Here is a 25,576-nt window from a genome sequence, read left to right as displayed (position 1 = left end):
AGGTAACTTCTTCTAGCTGATATCTTTACAGGGTCACTAGTTTGTAGCTGAATTCTCTACTACATGATGGTTTCTTTGTAACTGAACTCTCTACAAGGTAACTTTTTCTAGCTCATCTTTCTACAGGGTGATTTATTTGTAGCTGGATTCTGTACAGGTGATTTGTTTGCAGCTGAGCTGTTTAAAGAATGGTTTCTTTGTAGCTGAACTCTCTACAAGGTAACTTCTTCTAGCTGATGTCTCTACAAGGTCACTAGTTTGTAGTTGAGCTCTCTACATGGTGGTTTCTTTGTAACTGAACTCTCTACAAGGTGACCTCTTCTAGCCGATCTTTCTACAGGGTGATTTGTTTGAAGCTGAACTCTCTACAAGGTAGCTTCTTCTAGCTGATCTCTCTACAGGGAGATTTGTTTGTAGCTGAATTCTCTACAAGGTAACTTCTTCTAGCTAATCTCTCTACAGGGAGATTTGTTTGTAGCTGAACTCTCTACATGATGGTTTCTTTGTAGCTGAACTCTCTGCAAGGTAACTTCTTCTATTGATCTCTCCACAGGGCGATTTGTTTGTAGCTGAACTCTCTACATGGTGGTTTCTTTGTAGCTGAACTCTACAAGGTGATTTTTTCTAGTTGAACTATCTCTTTCCATAGTTGCATGAACTCCCTACAAGGTAACTTCTTCTAGCTGATCTCTCTACAGGGTGACTTGTGTGTAGCTGATCTCTATACAGGTTTCTTATTTCTAGCTGATCTCTTGAATTCTCTTCAGGGTGACTGCTCTATTAGGATGACTGCTCTATTAGAGTATCTCAATCTCGCACTTGCTGCACCAAGTTGGATTTCGTGTTATAACTCCGTGGCTTTAAGTCTGATTCTTCTACACCATTGATGAGCCTTTCTAAGATGATTACTCCATCTGTACAACGATTTTCAAAGCATTACCCCAAGCGGTTTATCTGGTAGGCGTGGCAAGCAGTCGTTTTTTTTATTAGCTAATCTCGATTGCATAATTGTTACACATTGTTGGTTTTTTCATTGTATCTTCCTGGTTTTTAGCTTGATTTCTTTCAAACCACAAAAGGTTTGAGGTTCAATAGTTAACCTATTCATCCACCGATTTTCAGCTTCTTCCCATACGCGGTTTACCCTGTAGGCGTGACAACATATTGGTGTTATTTTTCGTGAATAATCGCTCATAACTCTTTGCCTGTTTATCATGTTCCAGCCAAAGTTGGTACCGAGATGCGCCTTTATATCCCCCTTCTGTGTGCCAAATTTCAAGGCAATCGGATATGGCGTTTGAGTTTTATAGCAGTTTTTGTAAGTGTGCGACAAGAAAAAGAAAAATAAGAAGAAGAAAAAAAAAACAAAGAAACTGAGCCAATTTTTGAAGTCGCATATCTCGGGAACGCGCAAAGCGATTTCGCTCAAATTTGGAATGTGGAGTGCTGCAGTTGGAGGGCATGTCCACAGCAAAAATCGTCTTGTTTCATCAAGGAAGCACAGAGCTACGGAGGTGCGAAAATTGCGTTTTCTTTCTTCCTGTCAATATACTCACGGGTGTTATGCGCCGGCTTCTTGGGCCGCACGACACACTACCATGTGTCTTGATATATAACCATTTCTGCTCGGTTCCCACCTACGCGTATATATATACCATATCAGACACAGAAATCGTCTTAAACAGTAACCTATGGCTGTCAAGGTCTTTATACATGTAAGTACTAGTAAAGCATATTCCCTTGTTCTTTAACATACTTTAATGGTCACGATCATGTGCATTTGTATTTCTGCATTAAAAGTGACTCCTTCAGTAAACCAGATAAATTGGTGTCCTAAGGGTTCCATAAAACCCCACTTTTGAAACAGCACTATCATGCACATGCTGGTTGAAGTATTTAAATTTAGTAGGAACTAAACTTTTTTTATGAAGGACTTATCAAAATATGCTCATTTACCTCTCTTTCTTTGTAAAATCACTTGAATCTGCTATCCTAGTGCTGTAGATTTATTTCAGCATCTTGATACATCTAAAGCACTTCTCTATAACATTGTGTGTAGATGTTTAGTTCATAATATTATTATGGCTATTTTAACAACTTCCCCTAGTTGCTTTTTTAAAGGCTTAGGTGGTATAGTTAAACATTGAAAGATTCTGAGGAGTGATTAGGTAGCTGGTCTGATAGCATCACTACATTAACCATGCCTCAGAGTAAATCTCATTGACTTTACAGTCTTGATCCGCCACTGCTAACACTGTGCAAAATGATATGTTTCCATGGTGTTTATGTATGTAATGTAAATTTCTAGAAATGTATAAGTTTATCACAAAAATTGTGATGATTCATGCACAATTCCTGAAAGGAATTTGGTACATTCCCTTTACATAGATTAAATTAACTGTGACAATTCCTTCCATTTAAATTTCCTTTACTCCAAGAATTTTATACATTCGGACATTTCTGTCTCAAGGAAATGTCACAATTTGTTATACACAAAATTTCAGGAAACACATTTTTTTGCGCAGTGTCTTCAGCATGTATGCTTTAATGCCACTATACCATTATTAATAAGTTCATCTTATCATTGTTTTTATATACACAGATCCTTGAAGATTATGCTGGCTCAACTGATACTATATATTACACAATAATGCATGAGATAATCCATGCACTGGGATTCTCTAGTCGATTATATGAATAGTATGTTGCTACAACTATCTAACTGTGGATATAGTGACTTGTGCATATACCTTTTAGTTTCGTTACTGATGCTGGTATTAATTATAATCCAAGAAAGATAGCTGCTGGACCATATGGATTCATCAGCATATTTACAGGCCCAAAGGTTTGTCTTTAAATTGTAAACAGTAATTCTTTTAAACATGTGATGCACTGATTTAGACTCTGGAGGTTGCAAAATCATATTACTCCTGTGAAGATATGGAGGGTGTTGCACTAGAAAATGAAGGTGGTTCAGGAACAGCAAGGTACATCACAAGATGCCATGTTATTTTATGAGTGGTAAAGTGCAGTATTATTGTTAGTTCTCACTGGGATAAGAGGACACTTAACAATGAGCTGATGACTGGTTACCTATCCAGGTACAGTGTAACTATCAGTGCAGCTATCCTTGGAGGCATATTATAATATTGTTTATTTATGTTACTTTAGCATTATTGTATACATGTACTAGTGATTTCCTGACTACTTGTATGTACCCGTATATGGTGCTGTCATTAACTGTTGTGTAATATTGTGACTGGTTTTATAAAAAGGGGTCTTCCCACGTACACATCCAATTTACCAAATTTAATGATTTATAGTTTCAGACAAATTGAAGGAAATTCAAATCTGGTTAATAGTTAGCACCAACATTGCTAAATGGATTTTTTTTAAATTAGTTCTTGGATAAAAAAAAGTTCTATATACAGCTCCTATGTTATATGGATGAGTGTTAAAGACCTGTTTTCAAAATCCAGTTAAATTAATTTTCACTACTATAGTGTGTTTAGTGGTCATGAACTTGTAGAAAAGGTTCACAAACAAGTATAAGAAAAATGAAGCGCAAAGTAGGGATATTTGCTTCTTATTGTTTTACAGCAATTGGACACTCCAATCCTGCTTGTTTCAGTACTTTTTATCATGGTATTACGTTGTTCCTACTCTAGTTTAAAATTCCTAATTTTTCTTATACTTGCATTCAATGTTGGGGGTAATGCAAAAGTAACGCATTATGTAATATTATTACCCTTTTTGGTAACTAAGTAATATAACGATATACGCTATAAAACCTAGTAATATAATGCAAGTTACTTCACTCACAACTATAACGCATTACATAGTATCAAATATTATGTAATAATATTACTATTAAAGTAGCGAAGTAACTGTAACGTGTATTACTACTAGCTACCAAAGTAAAGTTACTGTTTTAATAATAACTTACATTATAACTATCTAAATAGCAAACGGTAGCTAACGACTTGGTAACTAGAAAAGTTAACAAGTTACTTATGGAGTGAATTAAACACCTAGATGTAACAATGTTAATACCGTGGCAGTAATGAAATTATCAACCATCCCTGCAACTCACCTCAAAATAATCATATTCAAACTAATGAATCTAAGTTACTGACCATACAGGAAATGGTTTTACCCTCCCTTGAATGTGATTATAATCTCTATCACATGGCTAGCTACACACACACACACACACACACACACACACACATTACAGTTATTTGAGACAAGCGTAGATTATAGCTAAAAGTTTATTCCACGTGGCTGGTGATTTTCAGCAATGGCAGAGGAGCTACAAGACTCTGATGATGGTAATGGCAGTGCAAGTGTGGAGGAGGTAAAGAAAGCAACGTTCTACCAATGGAGGCTTAGGCACTACTTCACCGTGTTGGAAGAAGGTGACAAAAACATACAAGTTTGGTGTAAGTTGTGTGCACCACGTAACAAAACACTCATAACACTACTTCAAACCTTAGGGAGCATTTGAGTACAGTACATAAAATGACATCACTAGTGCCATTGACAACAGAGAAAACTAGGAAACGAAAATTGGCCAGTGATGATGATGAACAACAAAGCCAGACAAAGAGGCAGTGCACACTGTCATTAATGAGTTCGTCAATTAATCCATCAAGGTTGCGAGGTTTGGTTGCTGAATATATTATTGAAGATATGTTGCCAATATCAACAGTTGAGTCTCCAGATTTTAGTAAATTGGTGTGTGGTATATCTTCAAGCAATGTGCAATTTCCCAACAGAAAGTCTTTCACTGTGTTCTTGGACAAGACTTATGACTCTATGATAGCAAAAGTGAAGAGTGCATTGAAAATGGTGGAAAGAGTATGCACAATTGCAGATGTGTGGTCAGCTAACAGAAGAAGTTACCTAGGGATTACCGTGCACTGGATAGATCCCAGTACATTAAAACGCCACAAAGCTGCTATTGCTTGTGCATGAGTCATGGGTTGTCACACATACGATGTTCTTGCAGCTAAAATTGAAAGTGTCCAGGAATCCTTCGGGCTTTCTGGTAAAGTAAGTTCCACAGTTACTGACAATGGGTCTAATTTTGTCAAAGCTTTTACCACTTTTGCACTACCAGTTCTAGTTGTTCCACAATCATCAGATACTGAAGACAACATTGAGCTTGAAGAAGAAGTGACTTTTGTAGATGTAGCAGAGTTGATGGTGCCTGATCAAGTAGATGCACAAGATTTCAACACAAATTGATCATGAATTACCACCTCACCAGAGATGTACAGCTCACACTCTCAACTTGGTTGCCAGCACTGATGTTGACAAATTCCTTTCGTCATCTCCAGCATCTAGGAGCTTATACAGAAGCGCTTTTAGTAAATGCATGGCTCTTTGGAACAAGGCCAGCCGCTCGACTGTTGCTTCAGATCAACTGCAAGAAAAACTGAAAAGAAAGCTTTTAGTTCCTTCTCCAACTCGTTGGAACTCTTATTATGATGCCATAGAAAGAGTGGTTGAGAATTCCCTTGCAGATCTGAATGATTTATGTGCTAAATTTGTTTTGCATGGCTTTAATGAGAGAGAGATAATGTTTTTGAAAGAATACTGCATTGTATTGAAGCCACTGTTGCGAGGATTGGATATACTCCAAGGTGAAGATAACTGTTACTACAGTACTTTGCTGCCAACACTGGAAACCATAATTGTGACCCAGTCTGAGAAAACCGGTCTTATCGCCCATGTCAGCAGATTCGATTTTTCACCCAGGACACACAGCTACACGAATAAACTATCTAATTCCACATTTAAAATCAGCTAGACTTGAGTGGTCTGGTTTTGCTGGCTGCTTTTCCCAAGCCCAGTGGCGATCCGTACGTGTGGTGTGGGGCCTTAATGGAGCTCTGGTCAGCCTGGGAATGACTGTGTGTGGCTGTACAGCTCTGTGGTGTTGAATAAGTACCTCTGCTGTGAGTTTCCTTTCGTTTTAGCCAGTTGTGAGACCTCATTGGCTCAAAACTTGGCCTAATTCATCCCTTGGCCTTCCAATTCAATTTTTGAACACCATCTTGCCCGCCTTCCAGGGCCCCCGCCTCCCACCCAATTTGCAGCTCGCCTTCCAGGGCCCCCGCCTCCCACCCAATTTGCAGCTCGCCTGGTACAGTCAACCTTGGTTTAAAAACTATCTAAAATGGTGGGAAACTTAGTTGTTGGCTACTTGCACAGTGGATGTTCTGGAAGGTGAGGAATTGGTGTAAAACGTGTGAAAAGTTGGTACACATAGCTTCAACCATTGGCGAGCTACAACACACTAAATACTTAAAACCAGTATTTCTCGATACTTTTAAATAGGCGATAAGCCCGGTTTTGTCAGGCTGGGTCACAATTAAGAAAATGAAGACAAAGAAGTCTGAGCTTTTTATTACCAACAATCGTTGGACTTGTTGATTCCATAGATAGTGCAATCAGGCAATGTTTTAGTGCACTAATTGACAGCCATGATGCAATTGTTGCAGCTGTAGCTTCTCCAAACAAAGTTTAAACAAAGATGGGTAGAAATCCAAGAGAAAAAGGATCAGTACAAACAAATACTGCTTGATGAAATACGTGTTTTTAAAAATGAGGAAATTCAGGTGGTAGAGGTCAGCTCAGAATCCCAAGAAAAAGGAAGAAAGAAGAAAGACTTCTATGAGTTTGACAGTGATGATGAAACCTCAACCGACAATGTAGATGCTGAAGCTACCAGATATCTCAGTGATGCAAAAAAGCTTGAATGCTTACGGAAGTATCCAACTGTAAATAAAGTTTTTTTGAAGTACAATACAACACTTCCCTCAAGTGCACCAGTAGAGCAACTCTTTAGCTTAGGAGCACTTGTATTAATTAGGGCTGGGACAAAGCTTCGAATGCTTCGTGGGTTCGAAGGTTAAGTAAACTTCGAATTATAAAAGCATCCTTCGAAGCTTCATAATGCACTCATAGTTTACGAAAGAATTAGTTATCTTTATTGCAGCTGCTTATTCCTCTTGCATGATCAACGTTCGTCTCTTCTTAATCGATCTTCGTGTGCCACGCCCACTTTAAAACCATCGCAGTTCGGCTTGCTACCATAGTTGCAGCCTTAAAACACCTTATAAAGTGATAGATAATACATGGAAAGCATACGTTTAGTCATTACTTGGTGTTTACCTGTGCATGATTGCAGTATAGCGGACACACCCATTTGCAATCGATCGATCGCGTCATTCAGTACTGCTGCTATGCACTTTCCAAATGCTTACAAACTTATTAAATAAGTTTAGAAAGATAAAACCTAAAAAGGATGTGCATAAATACAAGAAAACCTACAACTTGAAAGCTAACACCGAAGCTTCGAATGTTCGAACATTTTATTAGCGAATATTCGAACTTAAATTTCAATATTCGTCCCAGCCCTAGTATTAATGCCAAAACGAACAGATCTAGATGCACGGTTTGAAAGATTTCTGCTCATGAGATTAAACAAAGACTTTATTGACTTGAGTAACTAGCCATAGTGACTTAACAGTGACTAGGAATATATACAACTATGTCGTGTAAGTGATTTATTTCTAAACAGGTATTTGTCAATCATTGAATGTCAATAATGAACTTTTAGGAACTTTTCATCGTTTTTGGGTTACTAACAAAAGTAATATAATATGGTTACTTTATTTTATGGGTAATATGTAACTGTAACTAAATAGTTTAGTTGCAAGTAATATGTAACTAGTTACTTTTATAAAAAGTAACTGTCCCAACACTGCTTGTATATTACCAAGGTTTATGTCACGATATGAACGTATTATAGAACTAACTGTAACAACTGCAAGATATATATGTATACTGTATATATATACTACTAATTGTAAGTTATAACTTTAGTTGTATGTATACCACAAGTAAAAGTTATTCATGGTAACTAGGTTTTAAGTTCATTTTACTACTGCTATATGGTTGAGACAGCACTGCATAGAAGCCTTAAATCTCACAGTTTATTTTTAGGTTGGCTTATGACCACTACTACACCATCAACACATAACTTAATTAAATGCCAAATACTATCTGTCTGGCCTCCCCCACATCATTATACTAAGCGGCGCTACTATCAACCATCGATATAAATGCAGTTAATCAGAAAGGTAGGGACGTGGGCTGTACTGGAGCTTGTTAATATTCATTACTGAGCGCCATCTGGAGTAGCGCATGCGCAGTGCTTGACATGTGGCTCACCAACAAGCAGCAGCAGTTGAAACAGTTTTCAAGATTGTTATTATCACCTACCGATCTGTCATTTCCTCCAAGATGAGTGATGGTGATAGCCAGGAGGAAGTCCCCCAGCATCGTGACGATGATTACCAAGATATCCAGAAGGAAGCTTCCCAGTTCTCCGCAGAACAGACCGCAGTCATTGAACAGATGATGGCCAAGGCAGTGGAGAAGGCACTGGGGGTGACCAAGGAGCATGACAAGGGCAAAGGAGGCCCCAGTGCAGTCATGAAGGAGTAGGCCACTGGTGAACGATTGGTGTAGCAATGTTTTTCTCGTGTGTCTCGCAGGTCTGATCGTCATCGTGGCTGGTGTCCGGGGAATCCCACAGCAAGGAGTCTGGAAGACTAGATGCTGGGCAGGTCTCCGCACTCACGTGTTGTGGCAAGCTGGTGACACAGACTTGCGAGGCAACCAGTGGAATTCCATGGCGGTTGGGATCTCCTGGAGCAAAATGTCTCCAGACGGGGTTATAGGTTGTGGTTCCGGTTGTTGTTTAACATTGAAAGGTGGTAACATACTGTCACATGGTTGTGGTTTGGAAGCTATGTGTGTGGGAGGGAGTAGAACAGGGTTTCTAGGTAGCCTCAGGCTACCCTGAGCTTATAGTAAAACAAATATTGGCAGGCCTATCCCAAGGAGAGGGGTGGGGGGCTGCTTATGAGCTTTGGTCAAAGGTCTGAGGGATATTGCACGCTGGTGTGGGGCTAGCTGGTTGGGAGATGGGGATACTACCTGCATGTTGTTTCTATTCAGGCCAGAAGTTAGGACAGATTCCCAGCAACAGTCAGTTGCAACAGGTAGGTGTCACTCTAGATCACTAAATGGAACCAGCAGCTAATAATATACCACTGGAAGTCACAGTTCCTTCCCAGGATTTGGAAGGTGGCAAAGGGAAACTCCCACCCTTCTTTGTGGTGGCACCTGGGCTGCCAACAGTCCCATCAAATCTGGCCCAGCGCATATGGGACCTGGACTTTATTGAGGTGGAAGAGCTGCTCCCCTCTAATAAAACAATCCAAGCTCTGGAGGAAGGGGCTATCTCAAGACCAAAAGGTAGCTCTTTAGGGCTGGCTACCTCATTGCAACCTCAAAGCAGGAAGGTGGCAGACATCAGCACTTGGTCCTGTTGCTTCGCTCTCTATGTGGTGATAATGTCACAGAAGAAGCCTGATCTGGTTGCCCCCATGATTGCCCACCTGGAGGTGGTGGCAAAGTTACAATAACAGATGGGTAGAATGGCATGGTATCAGTTTGATTGGAAGGCCAGACGGCAGCTGTGTGCAATGGGTTCAACGGCTTTGGGGACACAGGACCTGTGTAACCTGATGTCATGCTCCAGTGGTCAATCTAGTGACAACCCTTTTGACATTACCCCACCTTCCCCATTTGGCGGTACTCACCCACCAGGATCCCGGCATCAGTGGGGACAGTGTCAGCCCCTCTTTCTGTGGCAGGAAATAAGGGTGGGAAAATGAGGAATGGGGTATGCTAATGGTGGTGAGAGGTCTAAAGAGAGATCAGGCTGGCATCCCAGGAAAGACAAGACTACCCATCACTCCTGTGATCCTGAGAAAGATTTATGTGGAGTAGGAGGAAGACTGTAACTGGGATCACTCAATGCTGTGGGCATGCATTTGCCTGTGCTTTAGTTTCCTGCGGGCTGGAGAGGCAGTAATACAGAACGCCAGCAGCTTTGACCCATCGCAGCATCTGTCCTTCCCAGATATTTCAGTAGACAGCATGTCTCAACCATCCTTCATCAGAGTGAGACTAAAGCAGTCTAAGACTGACCCCTTTAAGACTGGGGTGAATGTAATAGTTGGTCGTACCAATGGGTCACTATGTCCAGTGGCTGCCATCCTGAGTTACATGGCAAAAAAAGGGCCAGAACCTGGGCCTTTGTTCCAGTTTGCTGACAGTTGGCCTTTGACTTGGCCAAGGTTAGTCTCAAGTCTTCGTGAGGTGCTACAGGAGGTGGGAATCGACTGTAGCAAGTACTCAGGCCACAGCTTCCAGATTGGGGGCAGCCACTATGGCAGTAGCTCTAGGAATCCTGGATTGTTGATCAAGACTATGGGCTGCTGGGAGAGTATCGCCTATCAAATCTATGTGCGTACTCCACGGGAACAACTCACAGCAGTGACAAAAAAGCTAGCAGCAGCAAACTGAGATAACTACCTCCAGCTTATCAGTGTTGTACTGGTATGTATGTTCCTATTCTTTTACTGTATGAAGTGTAAGGCATTGCAATCTGGTCAGCATGGTAGACAGGAGAGTTCTCTCTTGGAATAAGGGGAAGGGCTAAGTAGGTTTCATAGCTACTTATAAATATCCGTATGGGTATTGGACGAGCTGGGCACCTAAAGAGGAGCCAAAAGTTATTTTCCTATGACCTTTGGGGGACTTTGTCTTGGGCTAGCTTCTGGGGAGTGATGTATTGGATACACTCCCCAGAAGGGTATTCCCTCAAGGTATAATAATAAAGGGGCTGGAGGTTAGCCACCAGAAAAAAATGCTGAGGGCTAGTTAAGGAAGCCTATAAATCAGCTAGGAGGCCCCTGGGTGCGGGGGTGGCCCAGCCTCGGACATGCCAAACACAGGACTGAAAGCGGAGTTCGGCATTGTATAGTAATTTAGGTGTAACAGATTCACACACCTCAAGGGAAAGGGTGCCCAGTACAGCAGCTTGAATGCCATAGATATGGAATCCCCCGGATGGGATGAATTAAGGTGAGCGAACTGTATGTTAACTGATTGGTTATATCATATCATGTCACCACCTTGTTATATCGATACTATCAATGTATCATGGCAGCACTAGTGTCAATATGGGTAATTATCACCTTCATAATAGTTTCCTGGCATGAAGAAGATGACCATCTAATTATGAATAGCAAAGTGCAGAAGGTAGACATTCACAAAAGGCACACCCTATCTGTGAGTTTGTTGTTATGACATGAAATGGCTGTGCACTTCTTTGTTTGGCCTCTAACCTTGTGACTGTACCAAAATACAGATTTTGGAAAATTCTATATCCGGATGCCTGTAAGTGTTTTCTTGGTTTATTTTTGATGATACTGAATTTAGTAAGACTATTCCGTAAAGGTGATTTTTGTCGCGTATGATTTTTCTGTGATGGTTTTAGACACAATATTTTAGCCTCATGCGTCACTTTAGGGGGAACCCTACTATTGTGGTCAAGATCAAAATTGCCATGCTGTGGCACTTAACTGATAAAATTAAGTACAAGGAAAATTAAGTTTGATTAGAAATAAAAGTAGTGAAACAAAGGAGGTCACGTATACCTGAAGATATACTACAGGTAGTAGTCCAGGACATGCAATCCCTATTTCAGTCTGTACCTGAGTTAAGGATTAAATGTCCACTAGTATATCTTCAGGTGTAGGCAACTTCCCTTGTTTATTATATTTATTATTTGATCCCTGATTAATCTTAAAATTTCTAATTTTTTCCTTGTACTTGTTTGTCTTCTGTTTTTGTTAACATTAATATGACTGGTGAACTCATGCATACCGCATTAAAGAAAAAATGGTGCCAGGTTTATTGTTTTCATCTGAATGCATTGAAATAGTGAAGTAGCCATAATACTTCGTTTTAAACTACAGTATGTTCAGCCCATTACACAGCATTACAATGAAGAACACTATGAGAAGGACCTCTACAATCAATCCACTCACAATGGAAAACTTGGATGATTTCCACTACAAATGTGGGGAAGCCATTACACGGTGCTACTACGAATCGACACCTTGCCTATCAGCAAAGATAAATAGGACACGAAGGAGGATATGGTAAGTCCATGAAGCATGCATTGTATGGCAGTAAATTTTGGCGAGTTTGACACTACAGGATATTGCCAAGAAAAAGTTTAATGCATTAAATTTTGTTATAAATCAATACAGATTTGTATTTGATTAACAATTTGGCAAATTTGTTTGGCTAAATACTGCCAAATTCACCTAACTTTCTTCTTCAAACTCTCCTGCCATGTGTAATATGCATGCATCTACATTTGTGATCCCAATGTTTCCTGATATTCAAACAGTTTGGTTTGCAGTTTGGTCAAATGTGACTGGATTTGCGAACAGGGGTCTTCCACACACATCCAAATCTACAATTATAACCTAGTTATAAAGATACATACAAACCTGATTTCCTTACCTATTTAGCTATGTTGGTGCTCACTACTGACCAAACTTTAAGGCAGCACATATGATGTTTCAATCCTAAGTTGTGAATTGTCAGAGTTGGTAAATTTGATATGTTTGGAAGACTCCTTTATGCAAATTTGGCCACAAATTAAGACAGTCACACACATATCATATTCAATTTAATTTAGTTTCTTGGTGTGTGTCCACTGAATAATGATATGCATAATAGTTTAATGTAGCATTTTTGAAGCAATATTGCATCCTATTCATTTTCAGGGACTATCAGATATTGAGTGAATTCACACTTGCATTACTTGAAGACAGTGGATGGTATAAGGGAAATTACACTGCATTGTCTGCATTAAACCGACTTCCACTGCAATGGGGGAAAGGTACGTATGTATATACTTGACTGCATTGCCATGTAAATAGTGGCTAATAAGGGTATGTCAGCACAATCTACACCTATTTGCAGAGTAATCCTTATTTAAGTATCTGTTTAAATCATTAAGTATGCAGGATCCCCATGAAAGTACAAAAGGGCACATCTACCAAAATAAAAGTAACTGGTGACTAAAAGAGCTGACATCTATATATAGGGTTGGGCGATATTGAAAATTTCCTCCCACGGTTATTGTGGGGCTTATTATTATTACGATTAGTATAGGTAATCACACAAATTTTAGTGCAGTAATAGGGAAAATTGAGCATGTACTGTATCAGTCAAAATTACACAAGGCAAAGCCGAGTGCAATTTTGGCTGATATGAAGTACAATAATTGCACTCAAATGTGTGTGATTACATACTAATCACATAGTGATCACCCTTCATGGTTTGTAGTACACATCTGTCCAGTACTGTGTAGCCATAATTACATCATTCTTCCAGCACTTAAAAGGTTTCTTAATTTTATTTGCTAATTATTATTATATCATTTGTTTTTGCACTTAAAATGGCTTCACATGTCAGCAATTCTGGTGGTCTATTCAAAATATCAACATTTGTTGTGCTTAAAAGGCTTCTATTGTCAGTCTATTTGATTGAATATTCACCACATCACTTTCTTGTTGCACTTTAATGGTTTCTGTAATTATGTTATTTATTGGCTACTTTACAGTGCAATTACAGAAACAAACCATGTTTAATTGCACTCCTACTATTGGGACTAATGTGTGGTAAACTAAATCACTATATGATTATTGCAAACATCATGGTATATACTATAGCAAGTACACTCAAAAGCAGTTTAAATAATAGTTAGACATCAAAACACAGGGTTCTATGGAATTTAGATACCTAAAAGGCCCTGTGTTGTGACGCGCAAGCGAAGCAAGGGTGCTATTACAGGGCCTGAGTGTTTCTAAATTCTGTAGAACCCTGTGTTTCAATGTCTAACTACTTTAGACCACAGCTCATTCGTGTATCTTCGCTGCTGCTTATTGTACCTTCCCAGCTGCTTGTAACACGAGAAATGTAACATTTGTGAGTAGAACAAGCTTGTAATAGCACTTACTATCCAGTTAAATTCCCATGCATTGCCAGTGTTACAGGCACGTAATTGCCATGTTTTGTATTACCCCAGAGACAGGGATCTATTGGGACATGAACAAGGGATCTACAGGATTTAGATACCTGTAAGTAGCCAAAGAAATTCGAGTATTTCACCTTGCTGTGGTCTAAACACTACACTATATTTACATAGGTGATGTTTGTTTACTACAGGAGTTTGGAAAAACACCTAATATATGGAGATGCCATGGAATACCTATAAATCTTAAAGGAGTCTAGGAAGTATAGATCCTATGTATAGCTATTTTTACTAAGGCTTACTAATGTGAGTAATCTTTATTCCAGAATCACAGTAGTGCTGCATCTGGTACATGTGTCTCTCGTGTATTCTAATGATCAGTGCATTAATGGCTTCGTATAGTATTGCATGGGTTAGACTTGTTTGCTAGTACAAGGAAACTGAAACACTGATTGACAAGTACAACATGGTGTTGTTAACATGTGTAAGTGTGTAGTGTATCAAGAAGCAGCTGTAACCCTGCTATGATACAGTATTGTAATAACCATTTGCACCAGTATGGCATTTCCTTAAAAACAAGGCAGTACTGTTTATTGCCAGCTGTAAGCCTTGTTATGGTCATACCAGTATATCGCCCAACCCTAAATATTTAGTGAGGCCAAAAATGAATGGTAATCCATCTATGTTTTACATCTTATTCTTGATTTGTGTAGTAATGTTGCATTCCTAACTACTACCAAGAGTACGTAATACCTCTTTATTATGAACTCTTACTACTACATAAACTGCTTGTGAGAAGAAGCTGAAAACCAGTGCGTAGTTGCAATAACTATCAAACCTCAAACCTTTTGTGGTTGTGAAGAAATCAAGTGAAAGACTGTGAAGATAGTGTGCAAAAACCAACAGTGTGTATCAGTTATTGAAGCTTTGATAATAAAAATGATTGATTGTCATGCCTACCAGGCAAACTGCTCAAGGGAATAAGCTGAAAATTGGTGTGTAGATGGATAAATCATCTTAGAAAGACCTTTTAGTGGTTTTGAAGAACAAAACATTGAGTTACAGTATAATACAAAATGCAACTACCTGTAGCAAATGCATAATCAGGATACTCTTATGGTGCAGTCACCCTATTAGAGCAGTCAGCTACCTAATAATGTACTAATAATGTACTCAATTAGAGTGTTCAGCTGCATTACAAGCAATCATGTAGAGAGATCAACTATACTACAAATCACCCTGTAGAGAGTTTAGCTTCAAACAACGTACCGTGTAGAAAGTTCAGCTACAAACCACTCACCCTTTAGAAAGTTTGACTGTATTACAAATGGAGAGTTCATTTAGGTAGAAAATTTCCCTATTAGAGTTCAGCTACAATCAACTCACCTTGTAGAAAGTTCAGTTACTTTAAAGGTCAGAACTTCAGTTACAAGAAAGTCACCCTGAAGTAAGTTCAACTTTGTATATTACAACTCACCCTGTAAAGAGTTGAGCTTCATAACAAGTCACTCGGTAGAGAGTTCATTTGTACTACAAATCATCCTGTAGTGAGTTTGGGTACATTACAGGTCACTTTATAGAGATTTCAGTTACACTACACACACTGCAGAGAAATTAGCTACAAGCCACTCATCCTGTAGAGAGTTCAACTACAGTACATTACAAGTCACCTTGTACAGAATTCAGTCATGTTACAATTCAGCTTGTAGAGAGTTCAGCTACAAGCAACTCGCCCTGTAGAGAGTTCAGCTACAAGCAACTTGCCCTGTAGAGAGTTCAGCTACATTAAAAGTCATCCTGTAGAGAGTTTAGTTGCATTACAAATCACGCTGTAGAGGCTCTTTAATGTTGGTAGTAGGACTAATGGACCTTGAATACAACCCCCGTCCTAGGATGGTGGTTGGGTTTGGTAAATATACAGGTTCCCAGAGTCCCACTGCAGCACTTCCTGTATTCGCAAAGTCCTTTCTCCCTTTCTACTGGTATAATATTACAAACCCAAGTACCACACTGGTCTCATTTACCCACTAACCTAATGGCTTGGGGATGACCTGTCCATATTTACTAGTGCAAACATACAAATAGATTGTAGGAGAATAACTGCAGTAAGACCCTATTGGAATCCCATACTGTCACATTCCACAAGGGAATGGACGAGTTTGCAGCTATGTTGCCATGCAGCTGCGGACCTACTACAGCCTCATGGATGATCATATGACTGAATTCTTGTTTTACTCTACCAGCCACGCCTCATGCAGCTATGTTGCCATGCAGCTGCGGTCCTACATATCACAGCTACATACAGTTTTATTTTTGTTTTTTGTGTAGCTGGTAGCTAGTTTGTACATTATTCTAAGGGCCAGACAAGTGCACAGCCATTTGCAGCTATGTTGCCATGCAGCTGCGGACCTACATACTATAATATACAATTTGTTTTGTAAAGTTTGTTCAATTCACAATTCTATGGGCCAAGTTAGCACACAATTATGCAAGCCATTTGCAGCTGGGTTGCCATGCAGCTGCGGACTTATCTACTATATACAATTTGCTTTGTAACGGTTCAATTCACAATTCTATGGGCTAAGTTAGCATACAATTATGAATGTAATTTGCAGCTAGGTTGCCATGCAGCTACGGACTCACGTATACAATTTGGTTTGTAAAGTTCGCTCAATCCACCTTTTTTTTTTTACTTTTGATTTGTTTATTTATTTATGTATATTTTTAATATTATCTTTTAATGAGCCACGCTAGCAAACAAATATGAACACCGTTTGCAGCTAGGTTGCCATGCATCTGCATAGGTATAGAAGTTCTTTTATTCTCTCATTGAAAATCCTGCAATAGCAGCAAATAACACACACACACATAACTGCATGCAGCTAGGTTACCATGCAACTGCATAGGTATAGAAGTTCTTTCATTCTCTCATTGATAAACTTGAAATAGCAGCAAGCTCACAATTTTACCTATTATGTTTTAGAGCAATGCTCAAAATTCAAGCCCACTAGGCTCAAAAATATGCATTCAAATCAAGATTATGCACGAGCACTGACTGTTTTATTAGAGTAAATTATTAGTGTTTCCTGACTGCTGTATTAGAGTAAGTAACTGTTCTATTAGAGTATCTTGATCTTATTTCTGCACCAACCAAGCAGTGGTAATTAAATTATATTATGTATTTTTTTGTTTCTTTTTTTAAACAACATGAAATGCACTAATAATACTTACTGGCTGTGACTATTGGCTTTCTTTTAAGCGTGAGCATTGCACTTTATAATCAAATTTTAAATATTGTCGGCATTATACTAGCATTATGCTTGATGCTTTTGGCCACCTTTAAATAACGCTGGCTAGGACCCAAATAGCAGCAAATAACACACACGCATAACTGCAGCTAGGTTGCCATGCAGCTGCATAGGTATAAAAAGGTATTTCATTTTCTCATTGCAAATCCTGTAATAGCAGCAAATAACACACACACACACACGCACACACACACACACACACACACACACACACACACACACACACACACACACACACACACACACATACACACACACACACACACACACACACACACACACACACACACACACACACACACATACACACACACACAAACACACACACACAAACACACACACACAAACACACACACACATCTGGGTAACATGGCAGCAAAATGAACAGCACCAAGCAGCCTCATGCAGCAGTAGCATTGACCTTAATATATATTTGCTCCTGTATACATACAGGTGTGGTGTCATGCACAGTGCAGCTAAATAGTTTTCTTTTGGTAAAAAGTACCGAAACAAGCTGGAGTAGTGCGTGATATTAAATCACAGTAAAACAATAAGAAGTGTTATATCCCTACTGTGCTCAAGATACCATAATGGAAATGCACAGTCGGGATATAACACTTCTTATTGTTTTACTGTTATTTAATATCTTGCAGCTTGTTTCAGTACTTTTTATCAATGCGCTATGGTCCCTATTCTAGTTGAAAATTCCATTTTTTCTGTGTACTTGTATAGAAGTTATATCCCTCCTAGGAGGAACATAACTTGTATATGTGACCAGTTTTTACAAAATCGATCCAAATTGTACAACAAACAAAATCAAAGTAACACCACCAGTGGAAAGCTACAGTACACTATCGTACTAATAGTTTTGACCCTCAGAGCTACTCAAATTGTTCAAGGCTGGTTTTTACAGAAATCTTTTCTAGGCAAAGTAGAGAGTTCGAATGGTGGTTTCTGGCCTTGTAAAGGACCTGGCTTGGCAAGAATCAGTGGTTTACTGGTGGACAGCCTGATAATGTTGGCCAGACATTTTGTTCTGTTGATTTTGATACATGGAAGCCACTAAGGATCCAGTACAGCCCTGTAATTGCTTGTCTAGACTCCAATCGTGGTCTGCCTCCATTTTGAAGTCTATTTCTTGCCCACCCTACCACCCCCACCCTCCACCCCTTTGTGAGCACTCGTGATACTATTTCACTCATCCAACTGCTCAGATTTTCTGCCTTAATGTATTTGGCAGGAAACTCTACAAGCAGCTACAATATTGGAAGGTAATGGATTGATGCAACTTTTGTGTGAATTTCATATGTGTGCTTGCTATCCTTGGAAAGTTATGCTGACTTGAATTCTTTAAAACTGTTTATCTTGAAACTTCTAATGTGTGATTTGGATTGTTGTTTCCAAAATCCAGTCACATATACTACCTCCATTTCTCGATAATGCATTCCTGAGCACTGATAGCAGTTCTATTATACCACTTATACAGTTTCTCTTCCCTTTGAAGTGGGTACACATATACACATACTGTAAGTTCTCCACAGAGGTTAGTAGGACATGTAACACCTGATCACTTTCATCGTCCCATATAATTCTCCTACTATGAAAAAACATATGTAAAGTCAACATAATACAGCTTGCATATTACAGTATCTGACTATCTGTAGTTTATGTTCCCCTCTTTTTTAACTGTTTATGCGACTCACTCCTTCATGGTTGACGATGCAAATGCTTGAATCACAGTGTCGATGTACTGCTCTGTGAACAGAATTAGAGATATATGAACAAAAGACAAACTTACAACTTAGGAAAATGGTCATCAGCTTTCCTTTTCATCTTGAGTAAATTTGCTAGCAAGCAGTAGAATATAACAATCAAAAAACCTATAATATTTATGAAGTTGTTGTAAATTAAAAAATTTGTGATTATAACACTGATTGGTAATGGTACATTGCATGGACTTTTCCTTACTGCAATTTCTTGTTGTTCATCTGACTTCACAGCTCACCAACGTCCTTCCTAAGAGTTTAAATTGTCTGTGTCATCGTTTGGTGTTCATGCAGCTATATAAGTAGAGGATATTTTACACAAGACATGGTGTACACAAGTAAAATTCATACCAATACCTACAATAAATTATTATTTATTCTTGCCAATACTATTAGCACACAAAGCTAAGGGGTATACATGGCCACATGTTGTCTTGGGCGTGGGCTGGCCAGTCATATGCACCACACTCAAGAGAGATGAGACAAAGATGCAACAGTTACACTTTTGTCTGTAACCATAGATATTACATTAACAACTAGCTGGGCACTTTATAATAACATGGTACAAAGATTTAAAGCACACTACAGGAATATCACAATAATTAATAGGGACTTATCTGACACAGATGGACCTCTCAATACATTGCACCAGCTCCCACAGATGCAAAGCATCCCACAGAATGCTCACACAAGAGATCAGATGAATAGAACTGGTAAGTAAAGCGTAGAACTGGTAAGTAAAGCGTGTTGACAGTTTTATGAGTGTTGTGTAAAGAATGACCCCTTACAATCCCACACTCAAGCAATCCCGTGCTTACTACTGCATGTGTGCAAGCTTCTGTTGTTCTTTTTGAAGGGGTGAACACTGCCAGACTGACTCAACAAAAGTTTATTCTGCACCTTCATTGACCCACTTGGACTTTTACACCTCTGTTCCAGGACCACAGAAATCAGGCAAGCCCAGATTCTATGCTGGAACCATTGGATTGACTCTACTAGTCTGTTGTGGCTATGCCACTTTCTCTTTGAACAACAGAAAAAGTATGCTGCCATATACAGATTGGCGGTGAGCAACTAGTCTACAGCCAGAGAACTGTTTTGTCATTGGGTCGGCAAGAAAACAGATATTTTACTATGTGATAGCAGTGTTGGGCCACTACTAAATATCTGCCATCAAGAATCTGCTAATGTTTGCACCTTGAATCAAACTTACTAATAACATAATGCTGATATTTTGTACATCACAAAGAATCTCTCTGGCTAAAGTTTGTAAAGAGTGGCCCACAAATTAGGCTAGGAATTCATATTGTCTAACCAAATTCCTACAAACTGAAAATAATTATAACTAATATACGATCTGTAGCATTTAAGTCTGTTCCATGTCCACCTATACTGTAGCTACATGACACTGTTTGTGGCAGCATGTTACCCAAAGACTTTCTTTTCTTTCTAAGTATAGCTAGCTGCATGATTTTTCATCCATGGTTCAGTCTCTTGTCCCGACCCATTGACTAAAAGAATAAAAGGGACAAGCGAGCAAGGGCATACGATATACCCAAAAGTGGCCTGGGAAAAACCATGCAGTTCTTCATTCCTTTTGGGCTGCTGGTAGCTCAACAAGGACAGTGGCTAACTGCTGTTATATTTGTACATACAAACTAGTACTCACTCGAAACATCAGTCACTTCTGCCATCTATATTCTGCACCATACTGCCACGTTGAGCATCAGTCATTCAGTACTGTAACTGCGGCTGGTTCTTTGTCACAATAGCAATTCGCCCTTGACGATATTTCACACGATGCAGTGAGTCTTGACCTCAATTATGGGAACAGAAGAAGACATTCACAAATGTGTAACATTGTCCATTGGCAAGCTATACACCTGTTGGCCTGCCATCTTGCTCCGTCTCTGTATTTGTCTGTATATTCTCCGTATACGTCTGAAAATGACAGTTTTGTATATATCTGTATATGCTTCCAGTTGCGCTGTGAACCTGTATCCTTAGCTATTGTCAAGTTACACTTGTCTGAAGGCATCAGTCAGGCACTGAAGACAGTTTTGGGTTTGGTTCTATCGAATGTACCATCACAGGAAAACACAAGTATGGAGTTGGATTAGAAGTGCCGTGTACCTATAAGATGTCCAGCCCTCTAAAACATATTAAAATATTGGTTAAACTATTAATTCCACATCCCAGTGCTGATCGCAACTGAAGTTCAGATGTATGTATAGCTAGCTATTTGGACTACTGATTGACTGTAATGAGCTACGTACTTATGGTATAAACTCGATGTTTAACAATAATATTCTATATTATGATTGTACAAGCATTAAATTTCAATATCACAAATAGCTGTAGCTGTATTTGTCAGCAGTGTTGTTGTAAGTAGTTGATAGATGCCGCAGATGGCAGGGTCTGAGAGTTATTAATGCTGCCCTCAATTAGTAGCCGCCCTTGCATATAGACACTGCAGGTATAGCTCATTTCTCTACAGGGTGACTTCTTTCTAGCTGAACTCTCTACAGGGTGACTTGAAATGTAGTTGAACTCTATAACAGCCACCTGTATATAAAGGCCATAAATATATGGCCCCAAGGTTACAATTATATACAGGTTCCACAGTATTCGCTGTATTGACAAGTATTAGTAGAATGGCAGCCATTACAGAATACAATTAGCTTTGTGATTACTTAAATAGTTATACATGAAATGAAACTATATAGGTGACCTGTCCAGTGATGCAAAAACCTCCCCTTTCTATGCATGTGGTTGAATATTATGTTGCATGTACTGTAATGGAGCATTATGCTTTTGGCAAAGAATATGCTACCAAAAAACATCATCATTTCCAAAATTGTGTCACCAGTGTTGTCAGTATTGCTGAATTAGAGAATACACTACAGCATATCGTAAATAACTTTCCTTCCAATCTTTAGCTAGTTGCTACTTGGAGTGTTGTTTCATGTAGCTACCTAGCTGTTATCCATCACTGTATGGCTGTTCTATTAGAATTTTAGCTGCTCTATGATCACATCAATATTTTGTAACTAAAATGTGCATGGACCTAATTTTCTTGATCCTAATGATTATTAAGTGTAATAGCTTCAAGTAAGCTTTTTGGTCATCACTGGTATCCAGCTCTCCAGCACTTGACGTTCAGTGCTGAGGTGGTGGCAGTGGCATGACATCTATAGAGGTGGATACAATAGTGAGTAGACTAGTCAGCTACATGTATGTATGAATAACTTGTAACTGCATAATCATATAATGTGCAGAGCTTTTATATACTGCAGGCAGTTTATCAAGTTGCATTGATGCATTTAATCATATTTTAGATTTAGGTTGTGCTTTCCTAACTGAACGATGTGTTAATGAGAGTGTGTACCCTTACTTGTGTGATGCTAGTTCAGATGAAATGATGTGTACTTATGACCACTTGTCTAAGGTACTGTTGTTGTGAGTACAAGGGATAATGTATCAAGTCCACGTATTGCTCAGGGTACCTGCTCTACTGATTGGGCTGGTTTCGATGAATGTCCTGTTTTACTTGCTGATGAACCAAAACATTATTGTCGTACTGAACTGAATGTAACGGTTAGTTGCTAATCTTGTGCATATCAGGTACTGTAAGTTAAGTCATCAAATATTTCAGCTGAAAAATGATGTAGAAAGTTATGGTAGTAATTCTATTTGTGTGGATGGAATCAGATCCCTGTCCTCTTTTTCTTGTGGTACATACACCACAGGATCAGTATTGCCACTTTGTGTGGCACAAGAATCATTTACAATCAATGGTACCAATCAGAATGTGGTATATCTAGAAGGTATGAAAAATAGTACTTGTTAATAACTTATTTGTTTTGTGCATTACCCCATTCCAAATAGATCGTCCCTATGGCTGTGAAAATGATGTTGCTTTGGTTACTGCTGACAACTGGGTAGTGTCTTGTCCCCCAACTGAAGATATAGTATTACGATCTCCAGTGATCATGACTGTGATACCTGATCTGTCATCAGCTAATAAAACTGGTAAACACCATAGTGCATAAATTCACCAAAAAATGATGCTTCTTGAAATCTTAAAAACTATGGTCACTGTACTACTTGTTTAGAAGCATACAACTTTCAGTGCTGCATAGTCTGGTTGTTACACACATATCTTTCTGCACATGTTACAGTACAATATTTGTTTAGCACATGCTAATTTTCTATTGAAGGATATGAGCTAATTACTTGTTGCTTACTGTAATTGCATCTCTTACTGTAAATTTTGTTACAGTACAAAACAAGTTGATGTTATGTTACTTCTAAAAACCAGGCGCCCATGCAGTTAATGCTATCCCATTCTAACTAAATTAATGATATATTCATGCTATTACTATTATAAATTCAGTGAGGTAATAAGATTTGTGAATACTGTGATTTGGTGTATTTCATAATTCATGAATTATTTTGTAATTTGTTAATTATGTTGCTATGCACTGCTAAGGAAGCATACGACTTTAACAAACCACTTTAAAATACGAATTACACACAGAAGTATCTTCTCAGCTGTTTTATAGTGTGTCTATCATGTTTTCTCATGTGAATTGTTTAGAGAAAGCCTTGAGGCTACCCTTCATTTTTGTTTGTGTAAGTACGGGTAAAGGCCCCCTTTCAACTCAAAGATACGTTATTTCTAGTAGCCTGAGCAGCCTTCAATGTTGTTTTTAAAGTTGTTAATATCTATAAAACTGAAAGGAAAGACTGTTCAAGAAGTATATGAAGAGTCGCCATACACGTATTTCAGACAGCCAAGAACAAACCACCTCAGAGTTAAGTTTATGCGTGTGTAAGTTTAATACAGGCATAATTTAGCTTTCAATTCTTACATCCTGGCTACTTTTTACCATTTTAAACGTTTTTGCTCACTTGGGTGCATATGGACAGACAAACATAGGTAATGTAGGTACAGTACACACACATACACAAACACACATTTTTATGAAAACAATTTCAGTAAACCAGGCACACGCCCACTGCTGGCCTTTGGCCGGCTGTGGGTGTGTACCTGGTTTAACTAGAAAACAGTGGGTCTCACCAACTAGCAAATAATGGGTCTCATGGGGAGCTGTATAAATCCCATAGAAGTCTCAAATCATGACAAGATCACTTTTACTGCATTAAGCAACTATGAATGGACAGCATAAACTCACACTAATTTTGTTTGGGGCAACAGTGGATTCACTCATTCATTAATAACTTTGTGATGATGGTACTATAATAATGTTATAATTAAAGCACTGTCAAAGTACAGCATGAGGGAGAATGTCAAGAGGCTAATACAACACAAGGAAAAGCCGAGTACTCTGGCTGTGTGTGCCGCGTAAGCACCCCCTGAGTGTTGTATTTTTGTGCACGTAAGCATATATGGTGTAGGCTCTGGCAGATCATGCTGGCATAATTTAAAGCATCAGCAATATATACAGTGTAGGTAACCAGAAGCATAGGGATGATTTTCAAACAATTGAAATTTAAATATGCCTTACGTTCCATGAGTCTGTGACAGCAAAATTGAGACCAATTACTGTGACTAGATCTGCGACCAAAATTTTGTTTTAATTTCATTCTTCATTTTGCACAGTTTTCAAAATCCACCATTAAACATGAATGTGAACTCCAATCGGGCTGAAATTTGGCACACTTAAAGGGCTCATTACAGCGGATCCCAGTACCAAGTTTGGTAGGAATCCGATGAACATTCACAGAGTTATGACTGATTTTTCATGTAAAATAAGGTAAAATTCTGACATGCCTACAGGGTAAACCCCTTGAAGGAATGAACTGAAAATGCTATGTACACCTGTAGATGGAGTAACCATTGTAGGAGTGCCTTTTGTGCTTTAAAAGGAATTCAGAAAAAGGCCATGGAGGTATGACACAAAACCCAATCTGTGTCACAATTATGCAATCAATTTTTATGAATAAAAAACTATTAGTTTTCACGCCTACCAGGCAAATCGAGCAATGAGCTGAAAATCGGTGTGTAGCTGGAATAATAATCATAGAAAGTAAGGTAAGGCAGGGCAATTTCATATATAATAATATTTGCTTTTGCATTGATAACTTGTGATCAACACAATCAATTGCTACCATATGTGACTGGATTTTGGAAAAACGATCCAAATCGCACATTAGAAGTTTCGAGATAAACGGTTTTAAAGAATTTAAGCCAGCATAACTCTCCAAGGATAGCAAGCACACGTATGAAATTTACACAAAAGATGCATCAATCTGTTACCTTCAAGCCACTTCCAGTACTTGTAGCTGCTTGTACAGTTTCTCGCCAAATAAGATAGAAAATCTGAGCAGTTGGATGAGCGAAGTAGTATCACGAGTGCTCACAAAGGGGTGGAGGCTGGGGGGTGGCGGGGAGGGCAAAAGATAGGCCTCAAAATGGAGGCAGACCACGATTGGAGTCCAGACACGAGATTACCAGGCTGTGCTGGCTCCTTAGTGGCTGATATGTAGCAAAA

General features: G+C 38.9%; 2 protein-coding genes and 2 long non-coding RNA genes across 7 annotated transcripts in view; 3 read left to right on the top strand and 1 right to left on the bottom strand.

Moving 5' to 3' along the window:
* The window catches only part of LOC136265857 (uncharacterized), a 425,715-nt gene that overhangs the window by 162,463 nt on the left and 237,676 nt on the right, over positions 1–25,576 (top strand). The window lies entirely within an intron of this gene.
* Positions 1–25,576, top strand: part of LOC136265875 (uncharacterized) — an 83,836-nt gene that overhangs the window by 15,824 nt on the left and 42,436 nt on the right. Inside the window, exons 4-12 of the mRNA XM_066060817.1 lie at positions 2,603–2,700; positions 2,758–2,845; positions 2,902–2,987; positions 3,033–3,101; positions 12,732–12,847; positions 22,397–22,506; positions 22,560–22,655; positions 22,714–22,885; positions 22,947–23,090. Coding sequence (XP_065916889.1) covers positions 2,603–2,700; positions 2,758–2,845; positions 2,902–2,987; positions 3,033–3,101; positions 12,732–12,847; positions 22,397–22,506; positions 22,560–22,655; positions 22,714–22,885; positions 22,947–23,090 — 979 coding nt within the window. The remainder of the gene's footprint in view (positions 1–2,602; positions 2,701–2,757; positions 2,846–2,901; positions 2,988–3,032; positions 3,102–12,731; positions 12,848–22,396; positions 22,507–22,559; positions 22,656–22,713; positions 22,886–22,946; positions 23,091–25,576) is intronic.
* On the top strand, positions 14,013–14,956 carry LOC136265903 (uncharacterized). The gene is made up of 3 exons (XR_010705796.1): positions 14,013–14,090; positions 14,179–14,290; positions 14,698–14,956. It is a non-coding gene; the product is annotated as an uncharacterized lncRNA (long non-coding RNA).
* Positions 18,635–19,699, bottom strand: LOC136265896 (uncharacterized). 2 transcript variants are annotated; one of them, XR_010705794.1, is made up of 4 exons: positions 19,261–19,699; positions 19,091–19,172; positions 18,938–19,047; positions 18,635–18,889 (listed from the first exon to the last, which is right to left on the bottom strand). It is a non-coding gene; the product is annotated as an uncharacterized lncRNA (long non-coding RNA). The 2 variants fall into 2 exon arrangements; XR_010705795.1 differs by having other exon boundaries at positions 19,094–19,172.

The sequence above is a fragment of the Dysidea avara genome, chromosome 1 (genome assembly GCF_963678975.1).
Source record: "Dysidea avara chromosome 1, odDysAvar1.4, whole genome shotgun sequence".
Classification (NCBI taxonomy): domain Eukaryota; kingdom Metazoa; phylum Porifera; class Demospongiae; order Dictyoceratida; family Dysideidae; genus Dysidea; species Dysidea avara.
This window is presented reverse-complemented; position numbering and strand designations above follow the sequence as displayed.